This window comes from Blennius ocellaris, assembly GCF_963422515.1.
Source record: "Blennius ocellaris genome assembly, chromosome: 2".
Classification (NCBI taxonomy): domain Eukaryota; kingdom Metazoa; phylum Chordata; class Actinopteri; order Blenniiformes; family Blenniidae; genus Blennius; species Blennius ocellaris.
Genome location: NC_137651.1, coordinates 32217561 through 32235990, shown reverse-complemented (window position 1 = coordinate 32235990; position 18430 = coordinate 32217561). Strand labels below are relative to the sequence as shown.

The window sequence follows — 18430 nt, the reverse complement described above, 5'->3', positions numbered from 1 at the left end:
GGAGGTAGCATGATGACTGGGCGGGCAGACGGCCCCACACAGGAGCTGATCAGTGGAGCGCCGTCGGTTGCTGGAGCATTCAACATGGCCGAGGTCATCTGTGTCTTGTTATGGATGAAAGTCTTCCCATTATGAGCTCTTGATTTGAATAATGTCCAGGCTTCCCTCAGCGACTTGGAAGTCGCTGCCCACTGTTCAACTCACTTTCTCGAGGTTTGTTGCCCGGGCTCTGGTTGGCATGAAGGGGATTCCCGTCTGTCCGCCTCCTGTCCCAACTCAACCTTCACAGTCCAAATGCAATCAGAGCTCCTTTCTTTAACACCACTCACCACTTAATTTTTTACCTCAGAACCACATTTAAGAACTGCTGTCAGTGTTATGAGGTTGTTTTACGTTCGTTGTAATGTCAATATTCCGTCCTTGCCTCCCCTCGGTGTTAAAGTGTCCACATTGAAGCTGACGCAGTGTGTCTCTGCACTCGGTACGCCAGCAGACGGAGAGGCCCGTTGAAAGCACTCAGTCCTTTGGATCAAGAAACCCATACTAACACTGGGTTTCACCCCGGCATCCTCAGCCAGCGCGGCACCACAGGCCTCGCTAAGGGTGACCGAGAATGGAGGGCCGGCAGAGGCTTTCCTGGAGCCGGGGCACAGGGGACGGGGGGCGGCGGTGCCGGAGACCTCCTTGATTAAGATTTATGTCTGGATTTTCCTTTGCCAGCAGCCGTGGCCCGCTGCTGGATAAGCTCCCTCATGCAACGCTCCCCTTTGTTGTGTTGATAGAAGGGCTTGGAGTAAATGTGTTTCATGACAAAGCATTTCCCCTTTCGCCCTTCACTTCTCTCCCTTTTCACTTTGTGGAGCCGGTGGAAGGCCGAGCCAGTGGGGCTCAGGGGAAACCAGTCTCCACTACACTGAAACAAAGGCTTCTTATTCCTCCCAGAGCTCCACCTCCATGCTCTTGTCTTTGTGTGTGTGATGATTGGGAATGTTGTGGACTTCTCGTGGTTCTGAAATGTCCTGCACCTGAAGATGCTACTTGTCTATCACTGCTTTCAATTACAATCCTGATTGAAACCATGTTCATCAGGAGGAAGAAAAAAAAAACCCAACAGGATAACAGATCTGTTTTCATTTATTCCTAATCTTTTTAGAAAACAGAAACAAACCAAAGGAGAAACTGTTCTGAACTGAACGTCCAAAAGACACAACGTTCCTCCTTATCACTGCTTGTAAACAACAGAATCATCCAGAACCTAATCCCAATCCTAATCCAAACACTGTTGTAGAATTATCATTATTATTTTTTTAATTTGATTTCTTTCTGCGTTTGTCAAAGACATTGATGTATATGTGAATGTCATTGACTCATCCTAGTTTTACACTTTTGAAAACAATGGAACTCTTGTATTGATGCATGTTGAACCTGTACTGACCCTGTCTGCTATCTTTACTGTTCAATCCTTGTTTGTTGTTCGTGCCATGTAAAAAATATCTAATAAAAATATAGTATAAAAAAAACCAAAACAGAGCTGAATAACAAATCTATTCAAACACACAAGACTAGCATGGTTTCTAAGATTTGTGACGACGACTGGACATTTGCACAAAGATCCACCCAGAGACAGGAGCACTCACTCACACATCTCTACAGAAAATACAAACAACACTGCAGTGCCTAACAATGAATAATTATCCTCCAGTGGTTTCTCATCTGCTCGCTCTTCTCTTCAGCTGTTCCTAATCAGACGTCTTCTGGGAAACATCTCGTCAGGTCCTAAAGCACAGCGTCAGTCTCTTGATGCTTCTAAAATCCCACAATGTTCAGGGTGAAGCTACTGAAGGCAGATCACTGTACTTTTAATCATATTTTTTTGTCACCATTTGTATTCATCACTTTCTTTATTTTAGTTAATGTGTAGAAACAGGAAAGTGTGATTTCTCATTAAACTCTCCAATTTGCTGGTTGGCAATATTTTATTTATGCACAGTCCAAACACCTTTGACCACCGCTCGTCAGAGCAACAGAACTCACAAATAGTTCTACCTACTTTGGTAGTTTCCTTTATTCATATTTGTTTTGTCTCTTCATTTTCATTTAGTTTTCATGTTGACCTTTCACCACGGTTTATTCTGGCTGTCTGGCCTTTTCAGTGCCGTAATGGCCGAGGAGCTGTAGAGCCACATGGCTGCAGAGCTGCAGACCTCTGCTTTAAGGTTTCGTGTGTTTGTCTTGCTGTTTTCCAGGAGCAGCCCTCCATACTGCTGTGCTGACCTGTACTCTCTGCGGACTGGAGAAATGGTCAAATCCATCCAGTTCAAGACGCCCATCTACGACCTGCACTGCAACAAGCAGTACGTTCCCCGGTAGAAAGAGAAGTTGTGTGTTTGTCCGTGTCCTGCTGACGCTGCGTTGTCCTCCCGTCAGTATCCTGGTTGTCAGTCTGCAGGAGAAGATCGCAGCGTTCGACAGCTGCACCTTCACCAAGAAGTTCTTCGTAACAAGTAAGACTTTCACTCCATAGAAACTAGAATAAAGATAAACCTGCATTTCAGGGGAGTCGAACTCGTATCAATTCAGAGGCCACATACAGGGCAGTGTGACATCATGTGGGCTGGACTGTATAATAATCACATAACTGAAAGATAATGACAATTTCAGGTATTTCTCTCATTGTATTAAAGAAAATTAACAATTGTTGTTACAGAAATACATTTAAAGATGCAAATGCTATCCAAATATATGTGACTTCTAATTCATATTGCTGATTGACCAAGCGATCATTTTGTTCACCTGATCAATTGGAGCATAAAGCAAGTTAAAGTAAGACAATAAAAAATAAATATAAACACATCCTTTCCTGATTTATTTCTGTTTTCAGCAGAATATGTGACATGTTTGGAGCGGACGATACACAGGATCAATACGTTCAATGAGGAGTACTTTCAAAATACTCCTCCATGACGTGCCTTTATTTTTTGCAGTTTTCTGGGATTTATTCAGAAACACTTGACCACTAACGTCCCAAAATCAATCCGTTTGGTTTTTGGATGATTACAAATCATCCCTGAAGATTTCATACAATTTGGGTGAGAAGTTTTTTGCGAAAAGTTGTTGGAATACATACAAACGTACCAACCAATAAATAAATAATACACGCAGATGAAAACATGGTGCCCTAACTTTGTTGTTTGCCAGCCTCTCCTCGGTGAAGAATATGGAAGTGATCTGACAGAATACAAACAAATAAAACAAATACTACTGAAATGAAACTGAAATAGCTGTGTTATACCAGAACATTGGAATTTATTCAGACATTAACATGCAGCCAATGCGGGAACTAAAAAAGTGGTGAAATGTGGATTTTTCTTGCGGCGCATCTGAATTCTGCAGCTGCTGTGACGGTTTGATGTGTGTTGGGCTTTGGGGGGGAATCTTGATGTGTTGTGCTAGTAGTAGTAGTAGTAGTAGTAGTAGTAGTAGTAGTAGTAGTAGTAGTAGTAGTAGTAGTAGTACATCCACATTCCTCACAGAAGGGCTCCAGTCTGCAGTCCAACAAGTGAACACTTCAATCTCATAAACATGATGTGTGATTGTGTCTCAGCACACTAATGCAACGTCCACAGGTCTGATCATTGCTCACCATACTGCGGTCTGCCGCTCTGCAGCTCCGCCTCCATTCTGAGAGCCTCTGGTCATGTCTGCAGCTCAGTGCTGGCTGTACCTGCCATGTCCGTGGAGGACAGGACACACTGTATTAGCCTGCCATTGCTGGCCACTTAAGTCAATGACTGGAGTAAACTGACCTTACTGACTGGCTTTAATGTGTCTCCTCGTTGTCTGCCTGCCTTCCCTATCAGTGTCTGGGCAACAGGAAACCAAACATGCTCAATAGTTATTAATCGTTAGTGAGCGCGGGGCCTCCGCCTCATAATGTCGTTTGGCCCGTTTGAGCCATAAAAGCAGTAAACAAAGGGTCCTGTGATCTGCACAGATCTGCTGTGGACGAGCCGCTCTGCGTCTTCTCCAAGGAGACGATGGTGGACGTGCCTGTCCCATGTTTATGTTCCCGCCTGGAGCCTGGACTCCACTCCTGCAACACCATTATTTCTCTTTTCTCTTTGGAGGCTGTTGAACATAGCAACTCCTCATAATCACAAACTCTTTTGCAAAACTCGTTTTGCTTTGTGGAAGGTCTGCTTGCAACATATGTTTTGTAAACTGAATGGAAGCTGACTATTATTAAAAATATATATATATGTTTTAATAAAAATAGTCCATAATAGACAAAAAGATGTGTAAAAGCATAACAAATATATAATTATAGGGAAGGTTAGCTTGATTATGAAAGGTCAACAATCCTTCTTGATGTTTTTGAAGCTTTTTTGTCCCGATGTCCTGCTCGGGACATGTCGGACAATCGCTATACTGCTCTACACTGCCCCCACGGGTCACCAGGGGTGTAAAACGCGGACCCCACTGGTCATCGGGGATATTACTCTGTTTAACATGGAAATGAACACACATAGTAAATGCTGAAGATGGATGGCAGGCTTCATCTGTATCCGTCTGCGTATTAAGTGTTGAGTGTCTGTTGTCCTTTAATGAGCTCGGGCCATAACAGAGTCACGCTGTGTTCGGACGTGTCTCTGTAATGTGGAGACGATACAGGAAGACATTCAGAATTAATGGCTGCAGAATGTACAGATAGTGGTTATGTTCTGGATGTTGTCATTTTTATAAAATTCACAAAAATGCTTATTGCTTTGCTCATTGTGTTAATAATATACGTTAATCGTTCCATTGCTGACACCTGTACTGTGGGGAATTGCTGTATTTCTTATTGTTCGATCCCTCCGCTCAGAGCGGAGCAGCTTTCAGCTCTGACATTACATCTGGAGATGAGCTATTAGAGCTTCTCAGCTAATTAGATTTCAGATTTTCTCTGTCTGAACCATAAATGTGAATTACAGCCACTTTTCAGTGTTTTTGGCCTTGAGACCCAGAAATAAACAGAAGCTCCGGCCAACCTACCATCAAGGACATGGATCGGTTTGAGCAGCCGGATGGAGAGTCGCTTTCGAAAAAACAACTGGCTCGTAAAACAAAAAAAACCTTCTAATGAAACAGAAGATTCTGGAAAAAGCCTTTAACCTACATCAGGATGCAAATGTTTCTCTTGACAAGCATGTTTTAGAATAAATTCAAGGTAAATGTAGGTTTCCATTATTTCGCTGTTTTTGTCACAAAGCTAAAATTCTTCACTTTTTATGTCTGGCACTGTGCATTCATGCTCTGCATGTTGATATACTGAACCTGATGGTGCACCAGTTGACAGCAGGTCTTATTTCACTTTATTATTTCAACGTTACATGAAAAAAAAGGGTGGGTCTGGCCAGGCCCGGACCCCCTGGAGAGACAGTGTCTCCAGTCTGATCTGGGACCAGCATGGTGTCGCCAGAAGAACTGGAGGAAGGTTCTGCTGGAGACGACAAACCGTCTACTTAACTCAACCCTACATACACACCTCCAAGACACACACACCTCCAAGACACACACACCTCCAAGACACACACACCTCCAAGACACACACACCTCCAAGACACACACACCTCCAAGACACACACTTTCAAGCACAAGCACAAACCTCCAAGCATAAGCACACACACCTCCAATCACAAGCACTCGCACACATACTTCAAAGCACATACACCTACATCCAAGCACAAGCACACATACTTCAAAGCACACACATTAGCTCAGTGTGTTTGCTTCATTTGTGTGTAAGATGAAGCTCGGTGCTCATGAACGTATCGAGAACGATCGTCCTTGTGTGTAGTTTGGTGACCGACTCTACTCTGAGAACGACACAACACACTGGTTCAAGGACTTGTTGGACAAAAAAAAGTATCTCACTAATTGCATTTTGATAGCATCTCAAATGTTTATACAAGAAGCAAACACATTTTAATAATTCACTGACTCAATAAATAGATTTTTTTTTTTTTTACACAACAGAATCCGTCTGTGCTTCCAATATGTGTTGTTTGGATCTAACAATGGTAATGACTAACATTAGTTAATGTGTGTGTGTGTGTGTGTGTGTGTGTGTGTGTGTGTGTGTGTGTGTGTGTGTGTGTGTGTGTGTGTGTGTGTGTGTGTGTGTGTGTGTGTGTGTGTGTGTGTGTGTGTGTGTGTGTGTGTGTGTGTGTGTGTGTGTGTGTGTGTGTGTGTGTGTGTGCGTGTGTGTGTGTGATCGTTGTGTTCAATATGTAGTGGAGCCATTCTTAATTTCTTGGGTACCACAGTCTGCATTAGGTCATAGTGGTTTACACACACACACACACACACACACACACACACACACACACACACACACACACACACACACACACACACGTCACCCTCATTAACCATTTATCTTCTCAAACAACAGACACATTATCGCTCCAGATAGTTCCAGACTCCGGAGGAGTTGAGCTGCGAGCTGCTGGTTTCTGTAGAACTTGTATTTGCCCGCGTGTGAACAAATGAGTGAATTGATTTGTTTTCCTCCCCGATCGTCAACTGCTCTCATGTGTTCATCTGTTAGTGTGACATCTCTGTGTGTGGTTTCAGGCTGTTACCCCTGCCCCGGCCCCAGCCTCAATCCTATAGCTCTGGGAAGCCGCTGGTTAGCCTATGCTGAGAACAAGGTAACACACACACACACACACACACACACACACACACACCCTTATCAGAACAGTGACATATTTACCATCCGAAAAATGCATTTGATCTATTTTCTGCCTCTTTAATCTGTTTGGATAAACGACTCATTCCAAGAAGAGCTCTCCACAGATAACATTTGGAAAATCAACAGATGGAACCAACTTTTTTTTTCTCCTTAATGGGATTTTTAAATATTTAGAAAAACCAGAATGTTCTTTTTGTGCATTCGGCAATGCATTTAATGTGGTTTTGGTGCAGGTCCATTGAAGTAATTGACAGACGAGACCTCTGTTCTTGTAGCTCTTGAAGGATTTTCAGACAATATCATTTATTTTGCGCAGTGAATGTATTCCTGTGACAGAGCTTTTCAAGTGAGATTGCATTGGAATAAAGTGTGCAGCCGTTGCTTGAGTGCACTACCACTGTCTCCACAGAGAGCTTTTGATGCATCAATGTGAGCTCATTTCACCAGGAATTTCCCTCTTTCTCTCTACGGAGAGCTCCACAGTTTGTTTTCAACCTTTTTGCCTGTATTGTGTCTGTATTTTGTCCTGCAGTTGATCAGATGTCACCAGTCTCGTGGAGGCGCTTGTGGAGATAATGCCCAGTCGTACACAGCTACGGTGATCAATGCTGCCAAAGTAAGCACATCTCTAAAGACTGACAATGAAATTGAAAATAAATAAGTAAATCAGCTCTATCTTTGTTTCACTATAAAACTCTAAATTTTATTAAAATCCAGAGAACCGTATGATTTGAAGTTTCTCTCCTGCTGATTAAAGCTATTGTTCCCATGCTGCCTTAAAGGGTTCATATTATGTAAATGTCTGTCCTCTCGCTCCCTGGCTTGTTTCAGTTTGTAAAAAGTGTGTTGCTCCAGCCAGCCAATCAGAAATCAAACCCTATATAGTGTCATCGGGGGTTTAGCCAATCACAATCAAGGTCGACTCCTCCCCTTTGACCCTCCCACAATCAGCCAGCTCTGCTCTGGCACATGGCACCACGAGAGGAAGTACTTCCCAAGATGGGCGTGTCTGTGGGCGGAGCCAGTCCAACAAGAGCCCCGTTTCCACAAAGTGAAATGTCAAATTTAAACAGCTAATTGGCGTCCATGCTCTGGATCAAGACTATTAAACCTAAATATATGACAGAGAAGGAATGTAGAGCTCAATCTGGGCCGGACCAGGACAATGACAGCCCAGTAACCCAGTGAAACATTTGTTTTAGAGCACAGTTTCAATTACATTTATCAAAACTAGGGATGCATCGATACCGATACCAGTATGGGGTCGGGTACTGCACCAAGTTCGTTTAAAAGAACTGAGGAGTCGTACATAATGTCACGCGTCATCAATGCTGCAGAGAGGATGAGTGAAGTCCGCAGTTTGGAGATTCTTTAATAGTAATGATAATGAAAAAAGTAAGACCGATAAAGCCATTAAACAGTCTTCAGTACACAGAGTGCAGTGTGTAGAAGGACGCTACGCACTGCGCTATGCTTCAGGTCTGCATAGAGGCCGTGTGGAGGTGGTCTGTGTTGACGCATCGCCTTTGTGTATCATTTGCGTATGGAATTTAAAATGGACTTAATTGTATTTAATAAGTACTGGTATCGGTACTCGGTATCGGCAAGTTGTTAAAGGTTAGTACTTGTACTAAGGTGGTATTGGTGCTTCTCTAATTGAAACACATTAAGCACTTTACGATAAGTTTCGTTTCAATATTATGCCGACTCTGTGCTTGGTGTGTGAAACATGTGAATCTGCTCTGGTGACTCTCAATCTGCACATTGTCTCTGAGTTGGACGCTGCTGACTTCTCGTCTCCGACCTCTGGGCTCAGGTCTGAGTGCAGTGTAGGGTCTGTAGGGTCTCCACCCCCCCCGGCTGATGCTGTGTGTGAAGCTGGGCCTGGGATAGAACAGCACATACAGACGGTGTTTCCTGCTCTCCTGCACCATCTGTAAATGTGCTGACATTGGATCCACCTGAGCCGCCTGGCTGACTGCGGCCCAGCTTATGAGACACTTCATCACCCTGCTCGTTCCCATTCTGCCGGCTCTCTCCGTGCACTCATCTTGATGGGGGAGTGGCTCTTTGATACCAGGTGGGATTCATTCCCCGGCTGAAGACACGCTAACCAGTCAGCTCCTCGTTCGGTTCTCCTCTGCTTCTCCGGAGGCTCCCAGAAGAAGCCTAATGGATTTACTAAGAGCAGCAGCTGGTGTGAAAAGTGTTGTTTTTGCAGGCCATTGATGGTGCACATTAAAAAGACTGGTGGCAGGATGAGAGCAGAGGGTGGGCGGTGGTGTGGGTGGGGGGGGGGTATTGATATGCAGACAGGCAGTCTGCCCCCCCGCCCTCTCCTCATTTAGAACTATATATCTCAATATGGATGACACGGTATCTCCTGCTGGCTTGTGGCGCGACACGCTGGCTCTCAGTGCCGACATCCGGAGACACGGAGGAGAAAGTGCAGGCCAGCTTTAAAGTGTAATGGCTTTAGTTTACAAGATGCAGCAGCTGCACTCTGATCCAAATGTTCTATTTTCTGATAGATTTTTCTGCCCAGCCGCCCGTCACTCCTGGCCGCCGCGTCCAGAGCGACCTTTGACGTAAATGAGGCTGTAATTTGTTTAGATGGCGACATGGTGCAGGGCTGTGTGTGTGTGTGTGTGTGTGTGTGTGTGTGTGTGTGTGTGTGTGTGTGTGTGTGTGTGTGTGTGTTTGTGTTTGTGTCGGCCGTCAGACATGAGAGCCCCCACCCTCCTCCTCAGAAACAATCAATAGCCCCCTGTTTGGACTACCACTAAGAAGTCCACAACTGCAGTGATTAGAAAACACATTAGTGTTGATCAATTAGGAGCCAAACGCCGCACTTAATAATTGATGCCTCCTCCTGCATTTTACACTCACACACAAGTGCACAGAGGCAGCAGACACTGTGTTTGTGCCAGAGAGAGACAGAGGGTGATCCTCAGACCCAACAAACGCCAGGCGCCACGCTGTATTGACAGGGCCGCCTAGTCTGAATGCCTGATTAGGCTCTCTGGGGCCCCTTTGGCGCTCACACACACATAGACACACAGTCACACGCATTGGACTCCATTAGGCTAAAGACAGTGTAGTAGTAGGTGAGATAGACTCCACTTAAGCAGCACTATCCATTTCCCTCAATCGAGCCACAGAGGTGTGTTTGAGCCAGACACCCTGGCTGGGCTTTAAGCGGACACAGAGGAGCCACACACACACACACACACACACACACACACACACACACACACACACACACACACACACACTTCTTTAGCGCTGGTGTCTCTGGAGGCAGCAGTGCTTACAAGTCATCAGCACTGTAAGTTATCAGCAAGCATCAAGTGAGCATGCCGCATGGCTCCGTTGGTCATGAAGGAGCTTCCGTCCCCACGTCCAACCGGAGTGAGACCAGAACCTCACGTCTGTCCCGATGCAGGCGCAGCACCTTGCAGGTCCTTGAGCGCCACACATCTGTCCACATGCAACACCTGACGGTAATGAGGCGCTTGACGCTGAAACCGTCGTAAGATTTAGGTGTGATAAAGCAGGGAGACGGATAAAAAACATGCCGGAGTGCAGTTTGACACATTGATCTGTCGTCATCCACCGGTTGGACGAGAGAGCTCAGAGATCTCTTCCACCAGGAGGACCTGCCTGTGCAGGAAAGACTGAGACAAGGTCTACACTTCTTCAGAAGATTCTTTGATACCATATTTTATACACTTGTTTTTCCAGTGATGGCGTCTTTTGAACAGCTGCAGTCAATTTTCTCTCGACATCCTGATCACCTGCTTTGGTTTCTATTGTCGCTGGTTTTAAAAGGTGCAGTGAGTCGAGGCGATGATGGTTTGTGTAAAAAATGAGCGAAGGCGCGTGCGGCTCTGATCTGTTCCTTTTCTCGGTTTCAGACTTTGAAAACCGGCCTGACGATGGTGGGGAAGGTCGTGACCCAGCTGGCCGGCACCATCCCCGCCGGCACCCCGGACGAGGAGGGCACGCCTCACAGCACGAGCCGCCGCAGCCCCCACAACCCGGGCGTGGTGACCATCATCGACACCCACAGCGTGGGGGAGGGGCAGGTCGGTCTTCAGTCCCGCCCTTTAACATCTTACCTGAGATTTACCTGAGCCACAGTGTGGTCCGGGTTCAGCAGAACCAGCCTCATTATCCACACCAACATGTAGAAACTGCACAATGTGTAAATCCTAGAATGAGAAGTTCACATCCGGTCTGAATCCTGAGCAGAAGTAAATCTCATTCTACATCGACTTTTTTGTAAAGATCTGTAAACTCTAATTTGACCTTTTCACACCAAATGAAATTCCTCTGGAGCCACGGAACATGTTTCAGAGCGGAAAGAACACAGCTCTGAGATTAGTTCATATTCACTGTACAGTTCAGAATAATATACATTTTTTACATTTCATGTTTTTCTTTTTTACCGTCGAAGCAATTTTTTCTCCATTTCTATCCTTTTGAGTAAATTAATCTTTTATAAGCCATTTAAACAGTTCTAGCATTGTTGTTAGTGGTTTTAGTTAATAGACTGAGGGAGTCCACGCCAACAGGACCTCAGTTTGAGGAAGACTCAGTACTTGTGAAGTACAAATAATATCGTGTGACGGAGTCTGGCAGGCAGTCACTGCACCACAGACCAGGACCAAGACGACCTCCAACCAGGTCTATACCAGGTCTATATCACATCCATAGCAGATCTATAGCAGGTCAATGTCAGGTCTGTACCAGGTCTATAGTAGGTCAATGTCAGGTCTGTACCAGGTCTATAGTAGGTCAATGTCAGGTCTATACCAGGTCTATACCAGAGAGGAAGTAAAGGAGAAACACGGCTCATTGATCGGTCTGGACCGAAAGATGAAGTCCCCCCCTTTAGCCCATGTTGGCTAGGCTAACTAGCTCATGGCTAATGGATTGCCATAAACAACTGCAGTATTTAGTCTTCAGACCAGATATTAATGAGTCTTCCTCTCTACGCCGTCCTCTCTACGTCTTCCTCTCTACGCCGTCCTCTCTACTTCTTCCTCTCTACGTCTTCCTCTCTACGCCGTCCTCTCTACGCCGTCCTCTCTACGCCGTCCTCTCTACGCCGTCCTCTCTACGCCGTCCTCTCTACGTCTTCCTCTCTACGCCGTCCTCTCTACGTCTTCCTCTCTACGTCTTCCTCTCTACGCCGTCCTCTCTACGTCTTCCTCTCTACGCCGTCCTCTCTACGTCTTCCTCTCTACGTCTTCCTCTCTACGCCGTCCTCTCTACATCTTCCTCTCTACGCCTTCCTCTCTACGCCGTCCTCTCTACGTCTTCCTCACTACTTCTTCCTCTCTACGCCGTCCTCTTTACGTCTTCCTCTCTACGTCTTCCTCTCTATGCCGTCCTCTCTACGTCTTCCTCTCTACGCCGTCCTCTCTACTTCTTCCTCTCTACGTCTTCCTCACTACTTCTTCCTCTCTACGCCGTCCTCTCTACGTCTTCCTCTCTACGCCGTCCTCTCTACTTCTTCCTCTCTACGTCTTCCTCTCTACTTCTTCCTCACTACTTCTTCCTCTCTACGCCGTCTTCTCTACGTCTTCCTCTCTACTTCTTCCTCTCTACGTCTTCCTCTCTACGCCGTCCTCTCTACGTCTTCCTCTCTACGCCGTCCTCTCTACGTCTTCCTCTCTACGCCGTCCTCTCTACTTCTTCCTCTCTACGTCTTCCTCTCTACTTCTTCCTCTCTACGTCTTCCTCACTACTTCTTCCTTTCTACGTCTTCCTCACTACTTCTTCCTCTCTACGCCGTCCTCTCTACGTCTTCCTCTCTACGCCGTTCTCTCTACGTCTTCCTCTCTACGCCGTCCTCTCTACTTCTTCCTCTCTACGTCTTCCTCTCTACGTATTCCTCACTACTTCTTCCTCTCTACGCCGTCCTCTCTACGTCTTCCTCTCTACGTCTTCCTCTCTACGCCGTCCTCTCTACTTCTTCCTCTCTACGTCTTCCTCACTACTTCTTCCTCTCTACGCCGTCCTCTCTATGTCTTCCTCTCTACGTCTTCCTCACTACTTCTTCCTCTCTACGTCTTCCTCTCTACGTCTTCCTCTCTACTTCTTCCTCTCTACGTCTTCCTCTCTACGCCGTCCTCTCTACGTCTTCCTCTCTACGCCGTCCTCTCTACGTCTTCCTCTCTACGCCGTCCTCTCTACTTCTTCCTCTCTACGTCTTCCTCTCTACTTCTTCCTCTCTACGTCTTCCTCACTACTTCTTCCTTTCTACGTCTTCCTCACTACTTCTTCCTCTCTACGCCGTCCTCTCTACGTCTTCCTCTCTACGCCGTCCTCTCTACTTCTTCCTCTCTACGTCTTCCTCTCTACGTATTCCTCACTACTTCTTCCTCTCTACGCCGTCCTCTCTACGTCTTCCTCTCTACGTCTTCCTCTCTACGCCGTCCTCTCTACTTCTTCCTCTCTACATCTTCCTCACTACTTCTTCCTCTCTACGCCGTCCTCTCTATGTCTTCCTCTCTACGTCTTCCTCACTACTTCTTCCTCTCTACGTCTTCCTCTCTACGTCTTCCTCTCTACGTCTTCCTCACTACTTCTTCCTCTCTACGTCTTCCTCTCTACTTCTTCCTCTCTATGCCGTCCTCTCTATGTCTTCCTCTCTACGTCTTCCTCTCTACGTCTTCGTCACTACTTCCTCCTCTCTTCTGTGTCTCCTTTTTCTGATTTGTTTTTTTCCTACCCAGAATGCATTGTGCACTACGTCACGTCCTCTCCCCACCCCACCCACTAGACAGGTCATTAGTAAATGAACCAAGACTGAGGTTTTCAAGAGGACTAGAGAACTTGTTAGCTCCAGTTCAGAGTAGGTGGGAGTGTTCACGTTGCCAAAACCAAATGGTTCTTTCCTGAAGAGACTCTGGTCCGGATCAAACTGGATGTGAACAGACCTTGAAGAGACTCTGGTCTGGATCAAACAGGATGTGGACAGACCCTAAAGAGACTCTGGTCCGAATCAAAAAGGAAGTGAACAGACACTGAAGAGACTCTGGTCCGGATCAAAAAGGAAGTGAACAGACCCTAAAGAGACTCTGGTCCGGATCAAAAAGGAAGTGAACAGACCCTGAAGAGACTCTGGTCTGGATCAAACAGGATGTGAACAGACCCTGAAGAGACTCTGGTCCGAATCAAAAAGGAAGTGAACAGACCCTAACTCTTCTCCAAATGTGACAGGAGGACTGTATTCTCTGATACACGTGTAGTTTAACCATACAACAGGACAATGCACACATGCACTATAAATTCACTATAATTATATATGTTATACTGTTTTTCCAGCAGACATTGAAGGCCTCACGGTCTTCATGAAGTATTGGTACCTTTGGAGGATAAATGTTTGCAGCATCAAAGCAAACCTGCTTGAGATCCACCATTTGACTACTAATTGGCCACTTCGATCCACGTCCCCCTTCAGTGGCTGTACTGATGGAGAAAAGCATCTCCATCTCCATGGCAACCAGTCTGCGGTGTCATACTCAAGGATGTCAAGCATGTGGCCGAGGGGCCAGGCAGTGGTACCATAAGCAGACTCCAGCAGAACGGAGGGAGGTCGTCTTGGTCCCAGTAGGGATTGATGTTGAGTCCAGACTGAAGCCGCCTGTCCTTGTAGTGTTTTCAGAAACACAATAGTAGTATTTTAAAAGCAGCATGATATCATTGTGGTTGGAATGAACTGTTTGTGCTGTTGGACATTTTGTGAAGAGGTGACCTTAAATAAGGGTGTAAGGGAAAGGCATGTCGCGCCACATCTGGGCTTCAGTGATTATGAAAATGATATGAATCACATGCTGTGGTTCTCCCCGCCTCAACCCTGTGGGTGATTTGAAGTGTTCAGCAGCACTCTCCACAACCAGCATGAAAATTCACAAAGTGGGAATATCTTCCAGAAGAATTCCACACAATTTATGACCTGCAGCAGGCGTCTGTATAAGAGACATGCGGTAAAAAAAACTCCCTGCAAAACGCACATTTTATGTTGGTTTTACTTTTTCATTCTGTCGGCCTCTTATTTATTGAAATGCATGTGAGTTGGTACAGAGTCATTACATGAATGGAGCCATTTATAGTAGCTTCACATCAGTGGAGTAGTGAAGTTATGGTAAACCAAGGGTGTCCAACATATGACCCACAGGCTAAAGCGGGGCAGCCCAACATGGCTCCTGGTTTAAACCGGGTCCTATGTACAAGATGTTCTCCTTGACATACACTGCTGAAATTTGAGTAGGAACTTTTTACCTCCTTTCATCTAATTCTTGGTTCACAGCCTGCGTGATACTTTACTCTGCGTGGTGGTATAACTGAACGGTTCTGTCCTTGCTCAAGACTACAGCTCCACCATTCAGGCCCCGTTTACACCACAACAGTTCTCAGGAGAATATGGACTGGGAGTCGTGACACCGTGGAGGAAACTTTGTTCTGATTGTCTTTACCTGAGCATGTGCAGAGGAACTAGTTATTACCAATGTGGTGACCTGGACCAGGACCAGGACCAGGACCAGGACCAGGACCAGGACCAGGACCAGGGCCAGGGCCAGGACAAGGAGCAGCGTTTCTATGGTTTACCAGGAGATGGAGTCGGAGCGTTTCCAGAAAGTCTAATCTTCGCCCATTGAAACGATGACGCTGAAACATTCGGTTTAAAGGACTCATATTATCCAGCAGTTCAACTCTTCCACATACCAATTAGCTGTTTAAGTTTTACATTTCACACATTGTCTCATCCTTTGTGGAAACGGGGCTGTTGTTGGACTCCGGCAGAAAGATGGATGACTGACGAAATTCAGTCCTTCAGAAAATCCATACTCAAGTCAATCTATCACAGAAACTCTCCTGGGCGACATTTAGAGTGTGTTTGTATAAAGGACTCATAATGTCCAGCTGTTCAACTCTTCTGGTCTCGTTGGTCCAGAAATCTTGTATTCAAAGTTTCTAACTTCTCCTTGATTTTCCGCCATTTCAATATTGGATGATAGGAGCTGCATTCAGAACCTGCTGTGTCTGTGTGAGCTGGACTGGCTCCGCCCACACACGCCCATCTTGGGAAGAGTAGGAAGTACTTCCACTTGTGGTGCCATGTGCCAGAGCAGAGCTGCCTGATTGTGGGAGGGGTCAAAGGGGAGGAGCCTACCTTGATTGTGATTGGCTAAACCCTTGATGACACTATATAGTGTTTGATTTCTGATTGGCTGGTTGGAACAACACACTTTTTAAAACCTGGAACCAGCCAGGGAGAGAGAGGACACACTGTCTTCTTCTGGGGCGTCGTTCCTGTATGGGGACGATTAGTACCGTTGGAAAACCATTCAAAACTACATTTGACAGAAAATGACCCTTTAATAGAGAACCAGACCACACTCTCTGCCTCCCGCTGCAATAACTGGAACCTTCACACACACACACACACACACACACACACACACACACACACACACACACACACACACACACACACGTCCTCTCTGTGTGACCAGTAAACAGCAGTGGGAGTTTCTCGGGACACTCGGGCTCGTTCACCTCCCGGTGCTCGGCTCTCTGAAAGGTGTGACTTGGACTGGCTGCATATTTTAACAGCCAGGCTTTTAGCCACAGGCCTGTCTGGGAGCGGCGCTCTGTAAACAGGCAGCTGTAGCCTCACATGAAGCTCAAGCACCACTTGTCAAATATGGTTTTCACACTGAACTTGCTGTTTTCTGTGCGAGTGTCAGAAGGTGTGGGTGCGACTGCTGTAATTTCATGTCTGGCCCGTTTTATTTTAATCCTTTGTGTTTATTCACCAAAAAATTACAAGTTACGTCTATTCCAGTGGACATTTTTATACTTTAAGCTCAACATCAGTGTGAACTCGAACCTGCAGAATGAACTTCTGCTGGAGTTCAAAGCTTCCTGACCCTGTGAGGCTGGAATGGACACGTTACAGAGGCAGACATGGCGGCGGGCCTGGATCATGCTAAAAAGAACAAGTGGGTGTAATGATGTGGTTGGTCATTTGCTGCCAAATGGGAGACAGAGCTGACATGTTAGCAGTTTCTGCTACAGGATTCCACTCCAACACAAACCTCAGGTGATCTGTGGTCTTACTGAATCAGTCTGAAAGGAGCAGAAGATATGAGGGAGGCATTTCAAGCAGCTTGGTCAAACACCGATGTGCTGCTACTCTGTTTTCAAACATGTGTCACTTAAAGAACATTTAAAAGTGTTGTAGTGTTTACATTTCTCACTGTATCCACACTTTTCTGGAATCTGCCCCAAATATATAAAACTATACGTACATAAATTGATATATCAAAGAGTACTGGGGAATATGTTGTTTGTATGTAGTTTATCTCAATAAGTTGCAGTACAACAGATATCTTCAGAAGTATTGTGGATATTACACACTTCAAGTCTGCAGTTGTAATAATCGGATGGGGTTCAAATGCTTTATTTCCTAGGGAATGGCAGTAAAGAAGAGGGGTGCTCTGACATCTGCGGTGTGATATTCAGAGTGGCTGGAGCACAGTGGACTCAGAAACCAGGAGAACATTCTGGAGATAATCAGAGACTTTGTGTCAAACCTGGAGCAGTTGACAGATCAGCTGAAATAAAATGACCACGCATCACAACACGATGTGGTCTGAAAAAAAAACCAGATTGTGTAATATTCAGGCCCATGTGGGACTCGGTGTGTGTCGGGTTAGAGTTGGCGTTGGCCCGGAGCCACAGCGACACAGCCGGACCGTTGTCAAAAACCTGTGGCTTCGGTGGCTCCAAGCACGGTTGTCGTGGAAACGGAAACCTAAAATGCACCAAGTTTTCTATTTTCACTTGAAATCGTCGACCTGTCAGCAGAACCTTAGTCATGAACCAAACGCTGGTATTGATTGAGTCCCTTCATGGTGTTTAAAGAACATGTTCACGTTCAATACAGTCCGTCTGCATCAAGTGTGTCCATACAATAATAAGTGCTTCACCTTTGGATCACTCTGTTTGTTTCCTCGCACCGGGCTTCACGTGAGTCGGTTCAGTCATCTCACCTGTGTCATTTCCGCTCTCCAGTTGGAAACGTGTCAGTGACCTTCAGCAGGATTCCCTCTAACGTAAAGAAAACTGAAAGCTTTTATCCTCTTAATTCTCCTCAGCCAATCCAAACCCTGATTAATCACACTGCTGGAGCTGTCTCACTTCTAATGAGGCCTGCGAGCATACACTGCAGTTTCTGCAGCGCTGCAGTCAACACACACACACACACACACACACACACACACACACACACACACACACACACACACTCGCTCGGTCTTCTGTACTGGACCTGAAGCCTTCAGGAGGAGGTCTGCTCTGTGTCACCAGCAACACTCTGTAACCGTACACTGGCCATAAACACTGAGGAGGAGGAGGAGGAGGAGGAGGAGGAGGAGGAGGAGGAGGACGATGACGGCGACAAGGGAAAGGAGGATGGGGAAGCGGGGTGGGGGGGGTGGGGGGTGGGGGGTGGGGGCGTCTGTGGTGAAGCGAGGGAAGATAATGAATTAAAGATGAAGTTTTTGGAGGAATGGGGGCAGTCCGAAGTGTGATGGAGGTGTGTGTGGGAATCATGCAAGTTTCTCCTGACTGTGGCTTGGTGAAGTAGCCCACACACACACACACACACAC

The 18430-nt window shown here is 46.1% G+C and overlaps 1 protein-coding gene across 1 annotated transcript in view; it reads left to right on the top strand.

Moving 5' to 3' along the window:
* Positions 1 to 18430, top strand: part of bcas3 (BCAS3 microtubule associated cell migration factor) — a 370231-nt gene that overhangs the window by 39390 nt on the left and 312411 nt on the right. The window contains exons 8-12 of the mRNA XM_080511322.1: positions 2247 to 2354; positions 2428 to 2504; positions 6619 to 6695; positions 7272 to 7355; positions 10657 to 10827. Coding sequence (XP_080367448.1) covers positions 2247 to 2354; positions 2428 to 2504; positions 6619 to 6695; positions 7272 to 7355; positions 10657 to 10827 — 517 coding nt within the window. The remainder of the gene's footprint in view (positions 1 to 2246; positions 2355 to 2427; positions 2505 to 6618; positions 6696 to 7271; positions 7356 to 10656; positions 10828 to 18430) is intronic.